General features: G+C 34.7%; 1 protein-coding gene across 1 annotated transcript in view; it reads left to right on the forward strand.

Moving 5' to 3' along the window:
• The window catches only part of Ptprq (protein tyrosine phosphatase receptor type Q), a 162226-nt gene extending 142435 nt beyond the window's left edge, over nt 1-19791 (forward strand). The window contains exons 36-45 of the mRNA XM_090357310.1: nt 3484-3510; nt 4198-4279; nt 8090-8180; nt 11341-11417; nt 12482-12616; nt 13011-13136; nt 13886-14034; nt 14626-14761; nt 18392-18515; nt 18749-19791. Coding sequence (XP_090213436.1) covers nt 3484-3510; nt 4198-4279; nt 8090-8180; nt 11341-11417; nt 12482-12616; nt 13011-13136; nt 13886-14034; nt 14626-14761; nt 18392-18515; nt 18749-18786 — 985 coding nt within the window. The 3' untranslated portion in view covers nt 18787-19791. The remainder of the gene's footprint in view (nt 1-3483; nt 3511-4197; nt 4280-8089; nt 8181-11340; nt 11418-12481; nt 12617-13010; nt 13137-13885; nt 14035-14625; nt 14762-18391; nt 18516-18748) is intronic.
• The last annotated feature ends 201 nt before the right edge of the window (nt 19792-19992 follow it).

Below are 19992 nucleotides of genomic sequence, written 5' to 3' on the forward strand. Positions count from 1 at the left end.
ATGACCAGTGTGTTTTCTGTTCTGACATCTCTGAACTATTTTTATTTGCTCCTAGACTGGCCTAGAATTATGACCGTCTCTCTTGACTACACTCTGGAGGAGCTAGGATTAGACACTTGAGAAACCATGTCTACATCTAAATTTTCCAAGAAATTTTATTATCTCATCAATGATAAGTAATTGCATTGTTCTCAAAATATGTCCCACCTTCTTTTCTAACTATTTCTAAATTGATACTCTATTCCACTTTAAAATAAGAGTTTAAGATTTTTTTAAAGAGTAACAGAAATGGAAGATGCAACAGATATTTAAGGGGCAAGTACAGCAATTCAATAGGGAGCTAAGAGTCAAATGTTGTGCCTCGAGGTCACAATGTGAGGGAAGAATTAAAAATTTATCTGAAATAGTTTAATCAATGTATAGCAAAGTGTCTTCAATGTGTGAAATGTCTAGAAAATATTTCAGGACTTCGATTCACACACAGTTATAGCATAAACATACACTGAATATTACACCAAAAATCATACTTTTGAAACATAGACTATTGCTAATTGTTTCTTATACACAGAAATATGAAGAGCAGATTACAGAAAGTGTTGGGTTTAGATACACAGAATGACATGAAAGCACAAGAAGCTCAAACAAAGCCTATGTCTTTTTTGTTTTGGCTTTTATGAGATAGGGTCTCATAAATTGAATACTGGCCTCAAATACAGGAGCCTCCTGCCCTGGCCTCTGGCTGTTGAAGCTGTGTTTATCACAAGAGTGCTGTGCCACCATTTCTGGTTTATTTGGTTCTATGTATTTGTTTTTTATTTATTTATTGTAATAGGTAAGAACAATTTTATTGTCCACACATCTAACTTTTTTTCTTTTTCTTTTTTGCCTGTCCTGGAGCTTGAACTCAAGGTCTGGGCACTATCTTTGGACACTTTTTGCTCAAGGCTAGCACCCTGCCATTTGAGCCATGGAATCATGTTCAGCTTTTTCAGAGTATGTGGTACCTAGGAATAGAACCCAGGGCTTCATACATACTAGGCCAGCAGTCTACCACTAGACTATGTTCCTGGCCCCACTTCTGGCTTTTTCTGTGAATGAAGAAATTGAACCCAGGGCTTTGTGCTTGCTAGGAAAATACTCTCCTCCTAGGCCATACTCCCAGCCACATCTAACTTTTTAAATAAAGTGTTAAGGCACTTGGTATCTTCTAGCATTAGGTAGGACATCAGGGGCTTTATTGACATTCAACTGGCTGTTGGGTGAATCTCATAAAATTATTTAAAGATTTGAATATTGACCTCGTGAGAATTCTCTCTTAATAATTAATTGGGAAAAATATTTTATTTTGATATTATCTCACCGTTCTTAGAGTGTGTCTGGGTCTGAATTTATGAAAAATTTTACATGTAATATCAATTCGTTGCATGCTACTCTTACTAAGGGTCAGAGGCTCATGAAAGAAGCAGGGTGATAATCCTGCTCCAGCTGTCAAGCATACAGGAGCCAGAATGTCTGCATGTGAGTGCCTGTGTGGAAGTAGCCATAGCACAAGGGAGAAGGTGATTTGTCTTTCAATTTTTGATTGCACACAAAGAAAATAAATTATGTCGTTTAGTAAAGTGCACAGGGAGTTAGCATTTGAATCAGACAGTAAGAAAGAAGTAGAATTTGGTTATGGGGTGAGCCCTCAAATGGAACTACAGTGAGGGGAGAGACAAAAGACTGCAAAATAGAAATATGGTATGAGAGCCAAGGTAGATTTGGATACTGGGAATAACTTGAAAAATCTCATAGGATTATATAAAACTGGATTACTATTATAATTTAACTGGAACCTTGAACTGAGCACTTGTAAGCGCTCCTCTTGTGGGAACTCTGTTGAGGAAGGATACAATAGGGACTCTGTTTTCCTTTCCTTAGTTCAAATATTCTCATTTAAATATCCATTCCTCCATTTCTGTATCTATCTAGTTAGAGATCCTTTGTTGTATAGTGTGGGAAGCTCTTAAATTCATCCACCTAACTCCATCCAGTCTCTCTGGCCTTGACCCTACTGCTGTGTTGTGTTTGTAATAGTATTCTTTCTGAGTTTGCATCTTGAGAGATTAGAAAACACCTCCTGGTAGATCATGATCATCTAACGCTAAAAATACCAACATTCACTTGTCACCGCTTAAGTATTACCACAATTATGCACACACACACACGCACACACACACACACACACACACACACACATTTCTCTTTTATCATATTTTCTTCATAAACTTGCCTCTCAGAGGTCATCTCTACATATTTTTCATATGTAGCCCAAGGATTTTCTTGCATTTATCTGTTATTCCTAAAAAAAATCTTCCTGCAAATATTTTTCACTTAAAGAATATAGTAAAACATTTCTTAATGCTATTTAAAACGTAAAACTTTGAGGGGGCTGGAAGTTTGGCCTAGTAGTAGAGTGCTTGCTTAGCATGCAAGAAGATGCGGGTTCATTTCCTCGGACCACATACATAGAAAAAAAAAAAACTTTGAGAAGGCTGTTTTCTTCCTGATGTTTCATTATGTTTTATGTATGCCTTGTACTTTTTGCCGTGCTCATTTGCTGTGCATGACTTTTTATTAACAGGATGTTCATCTCAAACTGTGTGTGTGTGTGTTGCACAATCTATGTAACTGTACAATTACCTCTTTCTTTAGAGTAGAAATAATTTGGTCAATGACCTGTCACAAAAATATGTCTCAGCCAGGCAATGATGGTTCGTGCCTGTAATCCTAGCTACTTAGAATGCTGAGATCTGAGGATGATTGTTTGAAGCCAGCCAGCACAGGAAGTCCTTGAGACACATATCTCTAAGTAACTACCCCCAAATGATGCAAGTCCAGCTATGACTCCAGAGGTGTAATGCTAGTCTTGAAAGCAGAGCAGCTTAGGCATAGCATGAAGACCTTGAGTTTGTGTTCCTATATTGGCACACGCACACACACACACACGCACACACACACACACACACACACACACACACACACACACACACACACATACACACTGTAAAATAACCGAAGTGATTTGTTGTGGTTACATATTGGTCCAACTAAGTAAATACTATTTTGGTTATAGAATGCTTTCACAGATATTCTTTAGATAAAATAATATTAAGACAGTGTTAGTTCTTTCAAGCCAGCATCTCCCAGCAGAGACTGTATTAAAAATTGGTCTGACTTAAATCCAGACTCAGGAGTCTAACAATGTATTAGTGAGTCCTCTAATGAAGAAGGTAAAATATCATTTCACCATATTTGAATCCAAGTACTATAATTTCACCAAAACATAAAACAGAGCCTAAAACAGTCATCATATGCTAATTAAAGGAATATAATATGTTATATTTGGCTGAATTACTATAGTTTTCTGATTTTAATCTAGAAGTCGTTCAGAATTTGCTGCATTTCCAACTCACAATGTACTTAACACAATCTCTGTTGCAGGTTACTTAGTTATAGAAAATCTATCAAGTAAGTTTATGAACTATTTTTTTCTTCTCTTTTGGATATCAACTGTAGATTCACGGACTTTGGTGAATCTTAATGTGTGGTTCCCGTGTGTGTGTGTGTGTGTGTGTGTGTGTGTGTGTGTGTGTGTTTGTTGGAAAAACCTGTAAGCTGGATATAAATCATAAAAGCATGACTAATTGCATGGTAACTGGAGAAATGCTTTCTCTCTCTCTGGGGTGAAGCCTGCATGTCTGTATTTTAGCTTGGGAAGTAATACGGGGATATTTAAACTCCTTGGGGTTTAAAAACCATGTCATTATGAGAATGAGGTCACTGCAATATTTTATATCTTCTAAAACCTTGTACTGTATAAAATGTGTTCTGGATGACCAAGAGGTATTATGTGCTTTAGGATTCAGTGATAACTTTATACCTTTAGTTTATTTGAAAAGCTTTGTTCACTAGAATGTTAGATCCTTCAGTTAAAGTCAATAAGATGTTGAAGGAATTTGGTACCATAAACACAATGAAAGGAAACTTAAAGAGAAAAGTTAACTTGGTCAATGTGTCACAATGACTTTAAAAGATCTTATGGTTACGTTTTAAAATGCCTTTCAATTTTTAAATGTTAGTGGGGCCAGTGCTCAGGCTAAAGAAAAAAGAGTGGACTCTAATATGACTTTATTTTATACCTTCCTTTACTTGGAGACCAATAAGCAAGAAATCCTTCCTGCAACACGTCGAAGAGCTGTGCACTAACAACAACCTAAAGTTTCAAGAAGAATTTTCGGTATGTTGCCAGCAGTTGTCACGACATTCTGAGACCTCCAGTTTCATGTGTCACATTTTAAGCAGGCAAGGCCATGAAGGACCCCCAGCCTTGATAATCAATGCCCAATTACTAGGTTGATTGTTTGGATAGTAATGTGACACTGGGAGGCCTCCAGTGCAACCTGATAAGAATTACTCACCTACTGTGTCAGAGAAAGATGCTCTTCTTCAGACCTACAGGCAAGGGCAGGCCACGCCCTGTCCTCTCCACTCTCTCATCTGATATAAGGAAGTCTAGACTGATGTGTTTGTTTTTATCTGTTATGCACGTTTTAGGTCCTGCTACAAAGGTAGCTTAATATTTAAATGATCATTTTACATTGCTACCCAAAATGATTTTTTTTCTGTGTCCTGTATCAACAATGTATATAATGATAAGGTCACTAGAGTGAATAAATCTTCATGTACACAAGTAGCACAAAAGAATGTAAGAACAAATCTAGATGTTTCCCCAAATTACAAATGTATTATTTCTAAATTTAAAGATGAATAAAACCTTGTTTTTAAGGCCTATTAGTTACTTATTATGAAGTAAATAGTTCATTACCTTGTAGAAATGTGGATAGTAGATTTTGTTGCTTTAAAATTATTTAAAAAGTGGGAATAATTTTATTTTTAACACGATCAACTACATATTTATAAAATTAAGGCTATTTCAAAACACAAGGTAGATATTAGATTTATAAGCTGTTCTGAGACTTGAAATCAAGTTAGATGATTATAGTATAAAAAATAAAATTGATTTCCAAATGGAACCAAATTCTTTATTCCTATTTTTTCCGTGAATTTCTTAGTTGTGAATCAAAGAATGGAACAAAGAATCAATTGGTTTAAATAATTCAGGTTGATAATATTTCATTCTATCAGGGAATAATAATGAAAATATGAGGTTAGTGGCATTTCGTGCAGCATTGAGAATATGCTTCTTAAGTAGTATTGGCCTGGACTCAACAAAATCAATGGAACCATAAAATTTTTCATACATTTATACAGTGAGAACTCCCAATTTTTCAGGAGCAAAAGTGTAATTTCACCAGGAGAAAAGTTTTATGAGCAATCACATTTTCACATGTTGAGAAAGTTTCATGCTTAACTTTGTAGAGACTATATGTTTTATTTAGAAAATTGTGTTTATCCTAATGCTTTAGTTTTTAAATCAGATTTTAGTGGTAAATCAGATTTTAGAAAATGCAAATAAAATGTATATTTTGATATGCATCTGAACTCAAGTCATATTTACTTCCATTAAATATTTCTATGCTCCTACAATAGAATAGGTATTCTGTCTGACACATGGTGTATATGTTGGTTTCGCTCTCACCAGTTAAGTGACCTGGATAAATTACTTAAATCGTGTTACTTCCTCATTTGTAATATGTCAATATCTACCTTATTGAACTGTGAATACTAAAATGACTGAACATTTGCTGCCCTATGAACAGTCATTTGCACAAGTATTAGCTAGTAAGATGAATTGTTTCTACACAGAGAAACTATGGTATAGTAAGAAATGCAGACATGTATTTTTAAGATGATATACTGTCCATGACTGTGGTATGCATAAAGAAGTATGGAACAACTCTGAACATCAGTCAGAAAAGACTTCATAAACATGATTAAGTTCCAAAGGAATTGTAGCTTGAAGAGAACTCAAGAAAAATTAAGGGCAACTGAGAGAAGAAATTAATGCAAGAGCATAGGAGCAATGGTTACTTCATCTGTGAGACTGCTGCAGTAAATAAAAATAAAAAGAGCTATGCAAGGAAAAATTATTGAGGCAGGTTCTGTGTGCCCCAGTCAGAATGAGACCACCACCACCGTAACATTAGTGTCTAGTCAGCCTTGTGATTGAAAATTGGCTATCAAGGCCAGACTCACTAGCATCTATAATGAGAAAGAAGCATGAGAAATAATTACAAAATATTAGTACCACTTTTCAGTGGATTTCCAACACACCTTTCCTTTCTTGTTCTTTACTCTCAAAGCCAGATTCAGGAAGTTTTCCTAGAATTCCTCATTTGGGTAAAAAAATATTTTGCTGGGGGCTTAGGAATCAGAAGCCTACACTTTCCTTTTCACTTAAAACATATTTATTGGCAAACAACTGTCTACATTTTCCTGTGTAAGAAAAATGAGAAGGGAGGAATATTGTACTAAAAAGAGATAACTTGTAACAATGTTAAAAAGATTGGAAGGGGCTGTGTGCTGGTGTCTCATGCCTGTAATCCAGCTACTCAGGAGACTGAGATCTGAGAATCATGGTTTAGAGCCAGCCTGGGCAGAAAAGTTGGCAAGACTCAGCTCCAAAAACAAAAAGCTGCAAGTGGAGCTATTATTCAAGTGTCAGAGCTCTACCCTGGAGTGAAAAAGATCAGGGACAGAACCCAGGTTATGGGTTCAGTACACACACACACACACACACACACACACACACACACACACACACACACTGCATAAGAGTTAACTTCTTAAAAAGAAATTTGGCAAATTGAGACTTCTAAAATGGAAAATTATGTCTCATGAATGTAAGTCATCATTTCAACAAAATAACACATTTTCTTGCACCAGCTTCCTTGGAAGATGCTAACAAGGAACAAGGTAGACAAATAGTGCCATGATTTTTCTCTCCAACTTCAGCCATAGTTCTTCTCTTTCCTTCTATCTGTGCTTATTGTTCCTAATTGCCCCATTTGAATTCCACTATCAATTGCAGGAGGTCTACAGAGTACAGAAATTGACCTTTGCATCTTCTTGAACTGGCCAGTGTTGCCCCAATTAACAGGCATGAAATCACACTGCCCAAGGAGGAAAAACAAAAAATAAATCACCGAAGTCTTTCTTCCTACTAAGTGGACAATAAAATATTCAATAATAGGTGGTGTATACAGGGTGAGACCTTGGGTAGCAAATATATCACCAGGATTGTTAGCATGATCACAATTTAGAATTTTCTGAAGTACAAAGAAATTATCTTATAGAAGATAATAACCCAACAGACCAACATCATTCAAAATATTAAAGGTAACCATCTAAGTAAATTCATTACTGCTTATTTAACATTTTACTCACAGTTATGATAGGTGTTTTTAGTTAAAAACAAAAAGGGATGTGGAAATGAGAACAGAACACAGCGTTTGAGCACTTGTCTACTGTGTACAAGGCCCTGTGCTCAATCCCTAGCATCAAAAGCATAAAATAACAATTAAAAATAGACACAATGTTTTATTACACAGATTAATATGTATCTATGACATACAAACCCTCAGCCTAATTTTGATCATGTTCTAAAATGTAAGTGCCAGTGATTGTATATAGAGATTCCCTTCTTGAATACCTGTTTGTTAAACACGTCATTTGAAATATGATGTAAAAATCAATGTTAATAAATTCTTTAATAAAAAAAATTTGAGTACTTGAGCCAGGAGTTTGGCCTAGTTGTAGAGTACTTGCCTAGCCTGCACGAATACCCAGGTTCAATTCTATGTACCACATACATAGAAAAAAAGCTGGAAGTGGTGCTGAGGCTCAAGTGGTAGAGCTCTAGCCTCGAAAAAGTCCAAGGACAGTGCTCAGGCTCTGAGTTCAAGCCCAGGACTGGCAAAAAAAAAAAAAATGAGTACTCACCAACACTATACACCCCTCTTTACAATATAGGCTTTTTAAAAACTTGAGAAGTTTAGGTGAATTTTTTTTCTAATGTTTACAAACATTTTAGAAGTTTTAGAATTTATTTCTAATGCTGATAAACTGCCATGACTTTCTTTCCCAGGAATTACCAAAATTCCTTCAGGATCTTTCTTCCACTGACGCTGATCTTCCTTGGAATAGAGCAAAAAACCGCTTTCCAAACATAAAACCATGTATGTATACTTGTTATTTTTGGTTAAACTATGAAGTGGTTTATATATCTACCATCTTATCTTTTTGTTATTTTTTTTCCTGTTTCATGGCATGTTGATTGAATTATATCAGTACATTTCATCAATGACTTGAGCACTGCATCTCCTTTGCATTGTCCCTATTTATTAAAGTTCATTTGCATGCATGTTAGCTTGTTCGTACAGGATTCCCTCAAGGAAGTTGCAAGGTTTAATGTTTTCTTAGCTTTTTGATTTAAACCATGTAAGAAGACTATTTAACATCTTCTTACTAGCCTACTTTCAAATAAAAAGGAAAAATTGACATTTAACTTTATGCATTCATTTCCCTCAAGTACATGAAGTCTTATGAAACATAAATGCAGTGTAAAATGCTAGATGAAGTTCAGAGCTCTTGTGTGCTTACCAGAATTGATTTTACAAAGCAGCAGAGCCATATCAGAGTACGACCTTTTTTTGTGGAGGAGCATCATTTGCTTTAAAAATTAGTGATGGCATGTAGGAGAAATTGTGATATTCTTGCCAATAACATTGTTAATATTTTATTTTTGAATAGCTTTTTCTGCTGTACTGAATTGTAACTTAACATATTTTATACTAAGAAATGAAAGGATATTTTGATACTCTGAAATTCTATTTTCAACTTCATAGTTTTCAGTTATTCTTAATTTTTAAATTAACATACACACTTCCAAAACATTTTCAAAAGTATACTTGGGTAGTTGAACTTTCTATCTAGAACATTCTGTCTAGAAAGACATAGACATGGAAAAAGATATGATCACAAATTGTAAAATCAAGAAGGATTTAGATAGAAGTGGGAAATTCTGATATTCTTAAACTAGAGTACAACTGACATGCAAGAAACAAATTTAGAGAAATGTGATGTAAGAATGAGAAGGGGCTGAAAATACAAATCACTTGAAGTACCTAATATCTTTTGACAACAAAATGAATCACAAGCAAAAGACTTTATGAACAAGGTAACAAAAACGTTGCTTCAGAAAATACATAGTATTAGTTTTCTAGCCTGGGATGAAATCCAAGCTGTAATTTCATAGCCACCACTTTAAGCAAGATACCCCAGCGTGAATACTCAATTAAAATAATGTATGTACACCCCCAAAACAATATATAGATTACCCACATTTTCCATATTATTCCTGAAGGTATAACCCATAAAGTTGGGGAAAAAACATTTATTTCTCTTTGGTGATTGGATATATTTTAATGGAATCTGGAGTTTTACTAGAGTCAGCTAAGTGAAGTGCATGGTCTTCTCTGAGTAATGTTGGAAGTATAATTTCAAACATCAAGTAAATAGGATCCTGATGCCTTTCCTTTCTGAGTAACAGAAGTAGCTACAATGTCAGAAATCATTGGTGTGAATCACACAGCAGAAATGTTTAAAGCATTTGTCACCTCTAAATTGAAACACATTGAATAGGGAAATGTAAGCTTTTTAAAACATGGTTGACATATTTGCTTAAACTTTGAAAACATCACAACAGTATCAAGGACATCCCCTAACTTTTCATGTAAGATTTCCTCATGAGGATTACAGAAAAGTTGTATTGTAACTGCAGGAATAGTTGAGCTACCTCAGATTAGAGGGCCTAGTAGTTTACCAGGGCCTTTCTCTTTTTATCTACTCTTTTTTTCCAAAACAACCCAAAATATCAAGACCTTTAAGATAACTTAGCAGCCGATACTTTATACCATTTCTATATTTAGTTAAAATTGGCATTGAACATTCTAATTGTGATATCAAATTGGTAAAAAATATTCAGGAAAAATTATTTCTGACATATTCTTTGATAAAATTAATAGGTACAGATGATTAAATTTTATAATATCCTAGAATTTTCTAAATAATAATTCAATAGTAATTTTGTGTTGAGGAATGAACAAACACAGATAAGTTAATAGGAATGTAAACTAGTTTAAAAATACTCTATAATACCAGAGAAACCTAAGGTATCATCAAAGTGGTATTTTGAAAAAGAGAAAGAAGTATTGAAACTTAAAAATATTGATACTATTTATTATTTAAAATAATGCCCCAAATAAAAGTTATATCTGTACTCTATTGCCTAAAAATATAACTCATTGTGGATGAAAGACAATGTAACCCATTTTAGTAGAAGTGATGGATGAATTCGTTAAGACAAAATAGTGATATGAACAAGTTTTATGAATTACTTACAATTTGAAAATCATGATAAAGTAAAATAATGAAAATTTTAATTACAACATGGCACAAATTTTGTGGAAAGATAAAGACAAATGATGAAGTAAGAAAAATGACATCTATGACAAAAGGCTGCGTATGTCTTCAGCATAAGGATATATTTCTATTTTTTAAAAGAGAAAAATTTGAAAATATGAAATAATTTAATAGACTAGATATTTGAAATGATCAGTGGACACAGGCAAATAAGCTCAATTCATTCCCATTAAAGGGAATTCAATAAATGTCATGAGATATAATTTTTTATTTATCAAATGAATATAATCCCCACAATTTATTTGTGGGTTAGTGAAAGTAGCAAAACAGATTTGCTTAAACCCTCACTCAGAGTTGGAGCTGGCAAGACCAGGAAACAACTTAGCAGTATCTTTCAAGATAGGAAAGGTACATACGTCATTTAAGCTGACTGCTTTTGATATATTCCACAAATGAATTTCAACCTATATGAGAAAGTTCAAGTAAGTTCATTCAACATTTTATAAAAACAAGGAAGATCAATTTAAATCAAGATAAAGAGTTAAATAAGTATGCTATACTTAATGAAAATACTATTTGTCTTTTTAAAATAATGAGCTGGTAAAAATTAGGCTTATCTGTAAAAAATTTTTAGATAGATATTTGTAGTCAGTTTTCTAAAGAAAGTGTATGGAAAATTCTGGAGATATATTATATATAATTCCGGAGATATATTATGTATATATGTATATATATATATGATGAAAAACATTTATCTTTGGGTAGTAGACAGATGAAATAAGACAGAATTTCTTTAATTTTATACTCAAGTATAACATTATAATGTAATATGAACTCGTATTGCTTTTATAGTAAAAACGTAGTAGAAATTTAAAAGACCAATTAGTATGCATTTGTTGTTTCCCCCCATCTTAGACAATAATAACAGAGTGAAGCTTATAGCTGATGCAAGTATTCCAGGATCAGATTACATTAATGCCAGCTATGTTTCTGTAAGTTATTATTTTTTTTCTATGTATTTATTTTCTTTGGCCATACTGGGATTTGAACTCAGGGTCTGGTTATGCTCTAAAATCTGAGTCCTACCACAAGACTGTTTTGCTTTCATTATTTTTTAAAATATAGTTTTCCTGTTGCCATAGGCCAGTTAAATATTGATCTCCTCTTTAACCTTCCTGTGTAGTTTGAAATGATCTAAAGCTCATTTCTTAAACTTTTTGCATCTTCCTTTCCATACTGGATTTCTTTAACCTTCCTGTGTAGTTTGAAATGATCTAAAGCTCATTTCTTGAACTTTTTGCATCTTCCTTTCCATACTGGATTTTCTTTAATGTCTAACGACATTAAATAAAATCAATATGCTGATTTGTTTTCAATCTCTGAACTTTGAACTTCTTCCTGCATTCCAAATAGGCATATCGAATCACCTTCATGGCATTTCCCCTTGAACCTCTATTAGTGATTTCAATATGATATAATCTCAGGAGAAATCAGTTTCATATAAATTCTTGATTTTCCTTACAATATGGTTATCTTGAGGACTCCCTTGTCTTCCTTTGGAGTCATGATTGATTTATCTGTTTATCTCCCTTTTGATATCCAATCTCAGAAAATTCCTCTTCATATTTTAAACCTGAGGCTAATGGTACATGTTGGAAATCTGAGTATCTCTTACTTAACGTTAGAATACATGTAAGATTAGAAGGTCATATTACAACTAGTGTATTTTCAGGTGTTGATGAAAAACAAAAAGTATTGTCTTTGTTGGACACTGGTGTTGGTGCCTACCTCTAATCCTCATTTCTCAGGAGGCAGAGATGTGAGGATAGCAGTTTGAAGCCTTCTTGGGCAAGAAATTTCTTGAGACTTTCATCTCTGATTAACTAGCAAAAAAGCCAGAAGTGGAGCTGAGGCTCAAGTAAGAGAACACTAGCCTAGAGCACAAAAGCACAATGCGCATGCCCAAACCCTGACTTCAGACTCCATGACTTGCACACACACAAAAATAGTGTATCAATATAATTACTAATGTGCACATGTAATTATGTCCTTCTAGGGCTACTTATGTCCAAACGAATTTATTGCCACTCAAGGCCCATTACCAGGAACAGTTGGAGATTTTTGGAGAATGGTGTGGGAAACCAGAGCAAAAACCTTAGTAATGTTAACGCAGTGTTTTGAGAAAGGACGAGTAAGTTATACAAAAATCTTTTCAGAAAATGTGACTGTATATTTGTAATAACATGTGAATATTTCAGTTCATACTGTAAACCCTCAATAATGTCTATGAACAACTGTCTATGAAGCAGGTTTAACCTTTTTTTTTTTTTGCCAATTCTGGGGCTTGAACTCAGGGCCTTGGTATGGTCCCTGAGCTCAAGGGTAGCACATTGCCCCCCACAGTTCCATTTCGAGCTTTTTCCGTGTATGTGGTACTGAGGAATCAAACCCAGGATTTTGTGCATGGTAGGCAAGCACTCAACCACTAGCCCACGTTCCCAGCCTGAAGCAGGTTTAACTTTGTAGCAATAATTGTAATGAAAATCAGTACAATAATGCATGGTGTCATTTTTCTCTGAATACAGATCAGATGTCATCAGTACTGGCCAGAGGACAACAAACCCGTTACTGTCTTTGGAGATATAGTGATCACAAAACTCATGGAAGATATCCAGATAAACTGGACCATCAGGGATTTGAAAATTGAAAGGGTATAAAAAAGAAAGAAGGAAAAAGAAATGATATATAATGTGAATGATCTATGTATACTTGCCTTGCAAGTATACCCGTATATTTCAGCAGTTGTTTTCTGAATCGTTTTGAATTGACTGCCTTTGTTACTGTTTAATTCCAATTCATATAACTTATCTATCAACATCAAACTCTCAGATTGAAAAAGAAGAAAACAGGAAAAGGAAACAAAAGACAAAAAATGCAAGCAAACAAACAACATGACTAGGTGTCTTTTATTTGATGAAGAAACTTGATTAGTTCGCATAAGTTAGCAATTTTCCAAGCACTCATCTTTGAGTGCTACATTTTTGATATTCTTTTTATTTGAGACAGAATACAAGAGACCCATTGTATTGTATAAATATCTGTCTGTGCATAGAGAAGACAGTCTTAGAATCTTTATACTTTTAGGCTCTTAAAACTTAATGTTTTACTTATTTCTTTTAGGTGCACATTATTTCAAAATCAACTGTCCTAAATGCATAAAATGTTATACAAATGTTAATACACTACATGAACATCTATTTGAGAGTTTTTCTTAAATTGTTATCATTCATATGGAAAATAAATTAATTTTCCTCTAACAATAAAAAAATCTCATAAAAATAAGATCAAAATTTGTTTTGTTAGGGAAATGATCATTTTCATAAGACCACCCATCAAGGGCACTGGTCTTCATAGAAGTTCTTAAAAACTTGATTATGAATTAATCTGTCACTTTCCCTAGCACGGGGACTTCATGACTGTTCGGCAGTGTAACTTCACTGGTTGGCCTGAGCATGGAGTTCCTGAGAACAGCGCCCCTCTCATTCACTTTGTGAAGCTGGTTAGAGCAAGCCGAGCACATGATACCACACCAATGATCATTCACTGCAGGTAAGAAAGACAGATTTAGAACCCACTAAAGGCTAGAAATGCACTTGAAACTAAATATTACCATGATACCCAGTTGTATTTTCTCTCTTTTTTTGTCAGTCATGGGACTTGAACTTGGGGCCTGGGTACAGTCCCTAAGTTCTTCAGCTCAAGGCTATCACCCTACCCCTAGGCCTGGGCAGTGTCCCTGAGTTCTTCAGCTCCTGCCCTACCCGTTGAGCCACAGCACCACTTCTGGTTTTCTGGTGATTACTTAGAGATGAGTCTCACAGATATTTTAGGAACCCAGGCTAACTTTGAACTACCATCCTCAGATCTCAGCCTCCTGAGTAGCTAGGATTAAAGGAGTGAGCCACCATGCCTGGTTGTATTTTCTTATAGATTACTAAGATAGACACATTTCAGTGTCAATTTGCTATGTCTAAATCTCAGTCCTAGTGGCATCAAAAATCTGTAAACTGCAGAGAAAACGTAAGTCTGAATAAGGGAAAAAATGGTTCAAATTGAATTTTGCCATAGCTCATTTTCTTCACCAGCAACGTGAACAAATCTTTACTACATCACTGTCATGGAATCTCATCCTTCTTACAGTGCGGGAGTTGGAAGAACTGGGGTTTTTATTGCTCTGGATCACTTGACACAGCACATAAATGACCATGACTTTGTAGATATATATGGACTAGTGGCTGAACTGAGAAGTGAAAGAATGTGCATGGTGCAGAACCTGGTAAGTTCCCCAGTCTACACTCACTCACTCCTCTGTGTAACTCTAAATGTTCCATGTGGGAGGACCTTCCAAGCATCCATCTGTTAGGAAGTGGGGTTTGAAGTTAGATTTGCATAACAGGAACTCTTTTGACTGCCTTGTAACCCTCTTGGGGAGGGCACCTGGTAGAGATTATGACAGAACTGAAGTCACCCGGAAGTCCTATGACTGACCAACTTTACTGACATGTGTGCAAGAAATTAATTCTTAAAACTAATAGTTATTCATCACTTACAGTGGGGAACCTAGAAAATAATTTCAAAGAAATTTGCTTTATAAATAGTCTAAAAGGAATAAATGAGGGGAAATAAAACTTTATAATGTTTAGTTCAATTAGTTTCTGTGCATAGTACTTGTCTATATTTATTTCTATTGTGTATTAATAGTAATTATTACAGCATGCTAAAAAAGTGGAAAGTCTTCATTATTTTGGCTTGGAGACAAACATAGTCATAAAATAGATATATTTTTCTTCATTGAGAAAGCAAATCATTTAATAGCAGTTAATCTAGAAGCCCTCTATTGTTTAGTTGGCTCTAAGAGCTATATTAGATCTTCTATGTGTTTCATCTTACTTAGTCCTGGTTTAATCAGTTATTTGTAAAGCAGAGCCAATAAAATGAAACAACAACTTAGGTATTATTGCAAGTACTCTCCATGTAGGGAAGCATATGTTTAAAGGAAGTGAGTGATAGAGAAGGCAATTTTATTAGTGTGACGTAGCCCAAATGGTATCTGTATCTTTTGATTGGATTTTGAACGCTGTAAGGACAGGAAAATATATGCAGAGAAAAGATTCTTCCATTTTGGTAGTAACTTTAAACATATTATTTCAAGTTATTTGTAACTTTCAAGAAACATTCTAGGTTTTCTTCAGTATCTGAGTGCATTGCAGTTACTTCCACTATCTTAGTAATTTTTGAGAGACAGATATTGCAATTTCTTTTAGCTGTGGCAGCTGGAAATCAGGTAGCTGGTCCTTCAAGAGTCTTAGGCTCCAATACCAAATCAATGATTGTTGTTATTTTTAGTTAAATATTCTCTTGGAAAAATTAATAGTTGGCTATCCTGTATAGGATGATAGTATAGATTGCTTCCTTCTAGAGTCAATACCATTCCCTAACACTGAGGAATAAGAATATGTATCAATTATTTTACCCGACTTGATACTCCATATATGGTGCACACTTCATACATTCTACTTTTCTAAACAGTCACAGAGCAATGTATTTCGGGTTGTTTGGGAGAATGGTGAGAAAACTGATTTCAGAATCTAGTTCTTCTCATTTCCAATGTAAGATTTCAGCCTCTCGGAGTTATTTCTTTTTGTGATAATGTTGCTATTTTCAGAAGTTTGATGTGTTCTGTAAGAGAAAGGACAGGGCCCAATGTGTAGTTAAGTGTCTCACAAGATTTTCCTGGATTCCCTTCCAAATGAAAAATGAGTATTCTGAAGCTCTCTTTCATTTATTGTGGTTCCCTGAAGTTACACTCTTGTTATCTTTTTCCCATGATAGAAAACAGGAAAATAACTCTTGTCTTGGCTCTGACCCTAATAAAGCTAGCATTGCCTTGCACAAGGATGGTTTCTTATTCTCTTCAGCTGCACTGGGGAGTGATTCCTGTTTCCATGAAAAATGATCATGTCTCAACACATACAACAGAAGCCACGGAGAGGTCTGGGAGGCAGCCAGTCTCTGTAATATACTTCCACTCAAAGACACCAGAGGGCCATAGCACATACTCAGCAGAGAGCTTTGTTAAGGAGATTTGAGAGGACTGGCTGCTCTTCCTCTTCACTGACATAATATCTTGAAATGCTATTGGTGCCTTGATGGATCTAAGTGATTCCTGGGGCTGGATTCTTTTGGAAACATGCTGATGTCTATTCACACAATGGAAGAATATAATAGCTCTCCAATTGTGGATGTCTACTTTATTGCCACACATTTTATATTGACCTCTAGATCTCAGAGTATAGATCTTTTGAGCGCCAGGTGAGGCGACTCACCATCAGAAAAGTTTCACATTTAAGGAAGCATGGATGGCTATCCACAGCAGAAACTGGGCTTTACATGACACAAGATACTCTCCTTGGCAATACAGACAGAGGACAGGGAGACCTTGGAACCCGTAGGACTGTCTATGGAGCTCAGCTTACTCCATTGGCAGAGTTCACACCCATCATTCTTTCCAGCAGAGAGGATGAGATCTGGAGTGTCACATGCTTCATATATCAAATGTGACTTTGAAAAAGAGCATGGGAATTTACAAATGTAAATGACTTTTGAAGAATGTCTTTCATGGCATGATGAAAATACTCCTTCAGAGTTACTGTGAAAAAATAACTTACACTTTCAGAATGATTGTTGTCACATTTCATTCTGTTCCCAAATTGAATTCTGTAGCTTGATCCTTTATTTGTAAATTGATCACCTCACTTTCAAAACTTGGCCTCCAGTGACTTCTGCAGGCTTTCCATCCAAATTCTATCCACTCTTAAATGGTAAAAACAACAACAACAACAACAACAACAAACAAACAAACAACTGGGTAGCTGTGAGAATAAAATAATCGACATTTCTTGTACAATTACTCTGTGCTGGGAACTGTTACAGGTTATGAAATAGTAGCAACAACTGTCATATATCTCTCACAGAATGGACACCATAATGATGAGCTGTTATCTATGAGGAAATGATAGTACAAATAATAATCAGTGATTTCTAAACACCATTCAAATAGACAAACAAGCTGTTCAGTTTTTGTCACAATAGATAGGAATATAACCTCTTAAATAGTTGTTTGTGAGGCTATTTGATTTAAAGAATATCAACTTTGTATATGTCATTCAGGCTTGGTTAATGTGTACAAATAAGCCTAAACATATAGTTGCTTTCAGTCTTCACTACTTCTCAGAAAATCCAAATTCAAAAATGCTAAGAAGTTATTGAAATGTAATGAATAAATATAAAGAATCCAGATGGAACTGAATTTAACACATTCAGATGAAAAATTAAAAGTACTTGTCTAGCACCTGGATACTTAGATTTTCAGTAGTCAACTGCCTGTTTCTTACAAGCTGAAAACAGAAAGTATTTTCAAATTTACAAATTGGAGTTTACAAATTGGAAACAGATAGTTGACCTTAAGTGGGTTAGATGTCTGGGTAAATAGCAGAATTGTTAAAATGTATTTTAAAATTGCCAATAGTATGTAAACATGCTCTCTTCATTGATTTCAAAAGTAACTATATCATCTGCATGCTAACAAGAAAAGTATTTAGAAAATACTCAGTTACATTTAATAGGAAAATCGAAGCTCATGAACAAATTTAGCAAGAGTTGCTACTTTTGAATAATCACAGCAGGAAAAAATATGTTAACACTTGGTATTCTACAAAAGCTACAGGAAACCACAGGAATTCAGTGAACCTTATGTTTGAAATGCCATAAAACCTTTTATATACTATGGTCAGCTCCATTTCTACCTTAGCTATTTCACATTGTTGAATTCAGTAATGTTTTTCACTGTGGTATTGTAACTCCCCAGAGCTGTTACTTGTTTAACTACTTTTCCTTTGATATTTAGGCACAGTATATTTTCTTGCACCAGTGCATTCTAGATCTCTTATCCAATAAGGGAAGTAACCAGCCTATCTGCTTTGTCAACTATTCTGCTCTTCAGAAGATGGACTCTTTGGATGCCATGGAAGGTAGACTGGCACAATGTGCATCCAATTAATTTACTTACCACCTATCATAGAGATATTAATTTAATAATAACTACATTAAAATGTATAGAAAATGGGCCAATGCACATGCCAAAAGTTTCATTTCTCCTTTATCAATTATATGTTTATCTGGATTATATGTTTTTCCATCTAATATTTCAGTTCTTTGAGCAGTTAACTTTAATACTCTGATGACATGTCACTTTATGTTTCAGGTGATGTTGAGCTTGAATGGGAAGAAACCACCATGTAAATCATCAGACCAAAGATTACCACTGGAAGATATTCTCAAATTCCAGGGGCCAAAATTACCCCCTTTAGCTTCTGAATTGAAACATACAGTCTTGTGGCAATCTTCATATTTCCTTGACTGTGCCTTACTACATGGATTTACTATTGTATGGACAGTTCTAGAAAAGTACATTTTAGAGTAGTGACTTGTACAAAATAAATGTTACCCAGTTAAAATGTTTATTTTAAGACAGCCTATGGGTTTTTGAGATTTTCTGTATTTTATTTCTCAGAATAAGCCAAACATAAAATTATCCCATTAGTATTTTATTTCAGTGTGAATTATTTTCCCCAACATGTTGGATTGGATTTTGAACCAAAGCGGTAAATGTTGATTCAGTAGGGTCATTTTGGCTTTTGAGATAATGACATTTCTTATGGGTGACTTCCAAGGCTGTCATAATGATCTGTATTTCTATGTGTGTCCCTGCATTTTGAATCCTCTGTTTTATGAGTGCCGAGATATCATCTTGTGATCCTCAACAGCTGAACACTCACCCCTGACACTGTGGGGATTATGCAGCCTCCAGACAACACACAGTTGCTCTTTGGGAGAAATGGAGAGCAGTTTAAATTGTTGTTCGTTTGGGGGAGAAAAGAAATTTAAAAAATTAAAAGTGTAATTGTACATACGAAGTTATAGAGTGCCTGTCTAGCATGCCCAAATCTATATATCCTCAGGCATTATGTGATCATAGTGCATTGTATATTTAAAGACATATATGATCAGAGTTATTTGCCCCTTATATTTATGTTTGACCCAATATTAATTGTTTTGAAGTTTCTTTCGCAGAAATTGAGAAAAGCAGTAATAAAAACTGTGTGAGTGTGCGGCAAGCTTATAAAATGATTGTTATTGGGGGCCAATAGAAACTTCTGAGCAGGTTATATGAAATCATCTTTATCTCATTTCCAAAGGATGATGATGGGGAATTTGATGAAACTGAAAAGGAAGAAATTAACCAGGTGATAGGAAATTAGAAATGTTTAGAAAGAAAAGTTTTCAGCAACCTCTCTTTCATTCAATAATGATAATGTACTAAATTACTTCATCTATATGAATTTGTCTCCAATTTCAATTGAAGTCACAAAATGAGTAGCAATAATTCTTCTACTATGATAAGTTCTATATCCTTTGCCTATTTCTCCTGGATTACATATACAGAAA

Source organism: Megascapheus bottae, chromosome 2 (genome assembly GCF_031878675.1).
Source record: "Megascapheus bottae isolate mThoBot1 chromosome 2, mThoBot2.hap1, whole genome shotgun sequence".
NCBI lineage: Eukaryota > Metazoa > Chordata > Mammalia > Rodentia > Geomyidae > Megascapheus > Megascapheus bottae.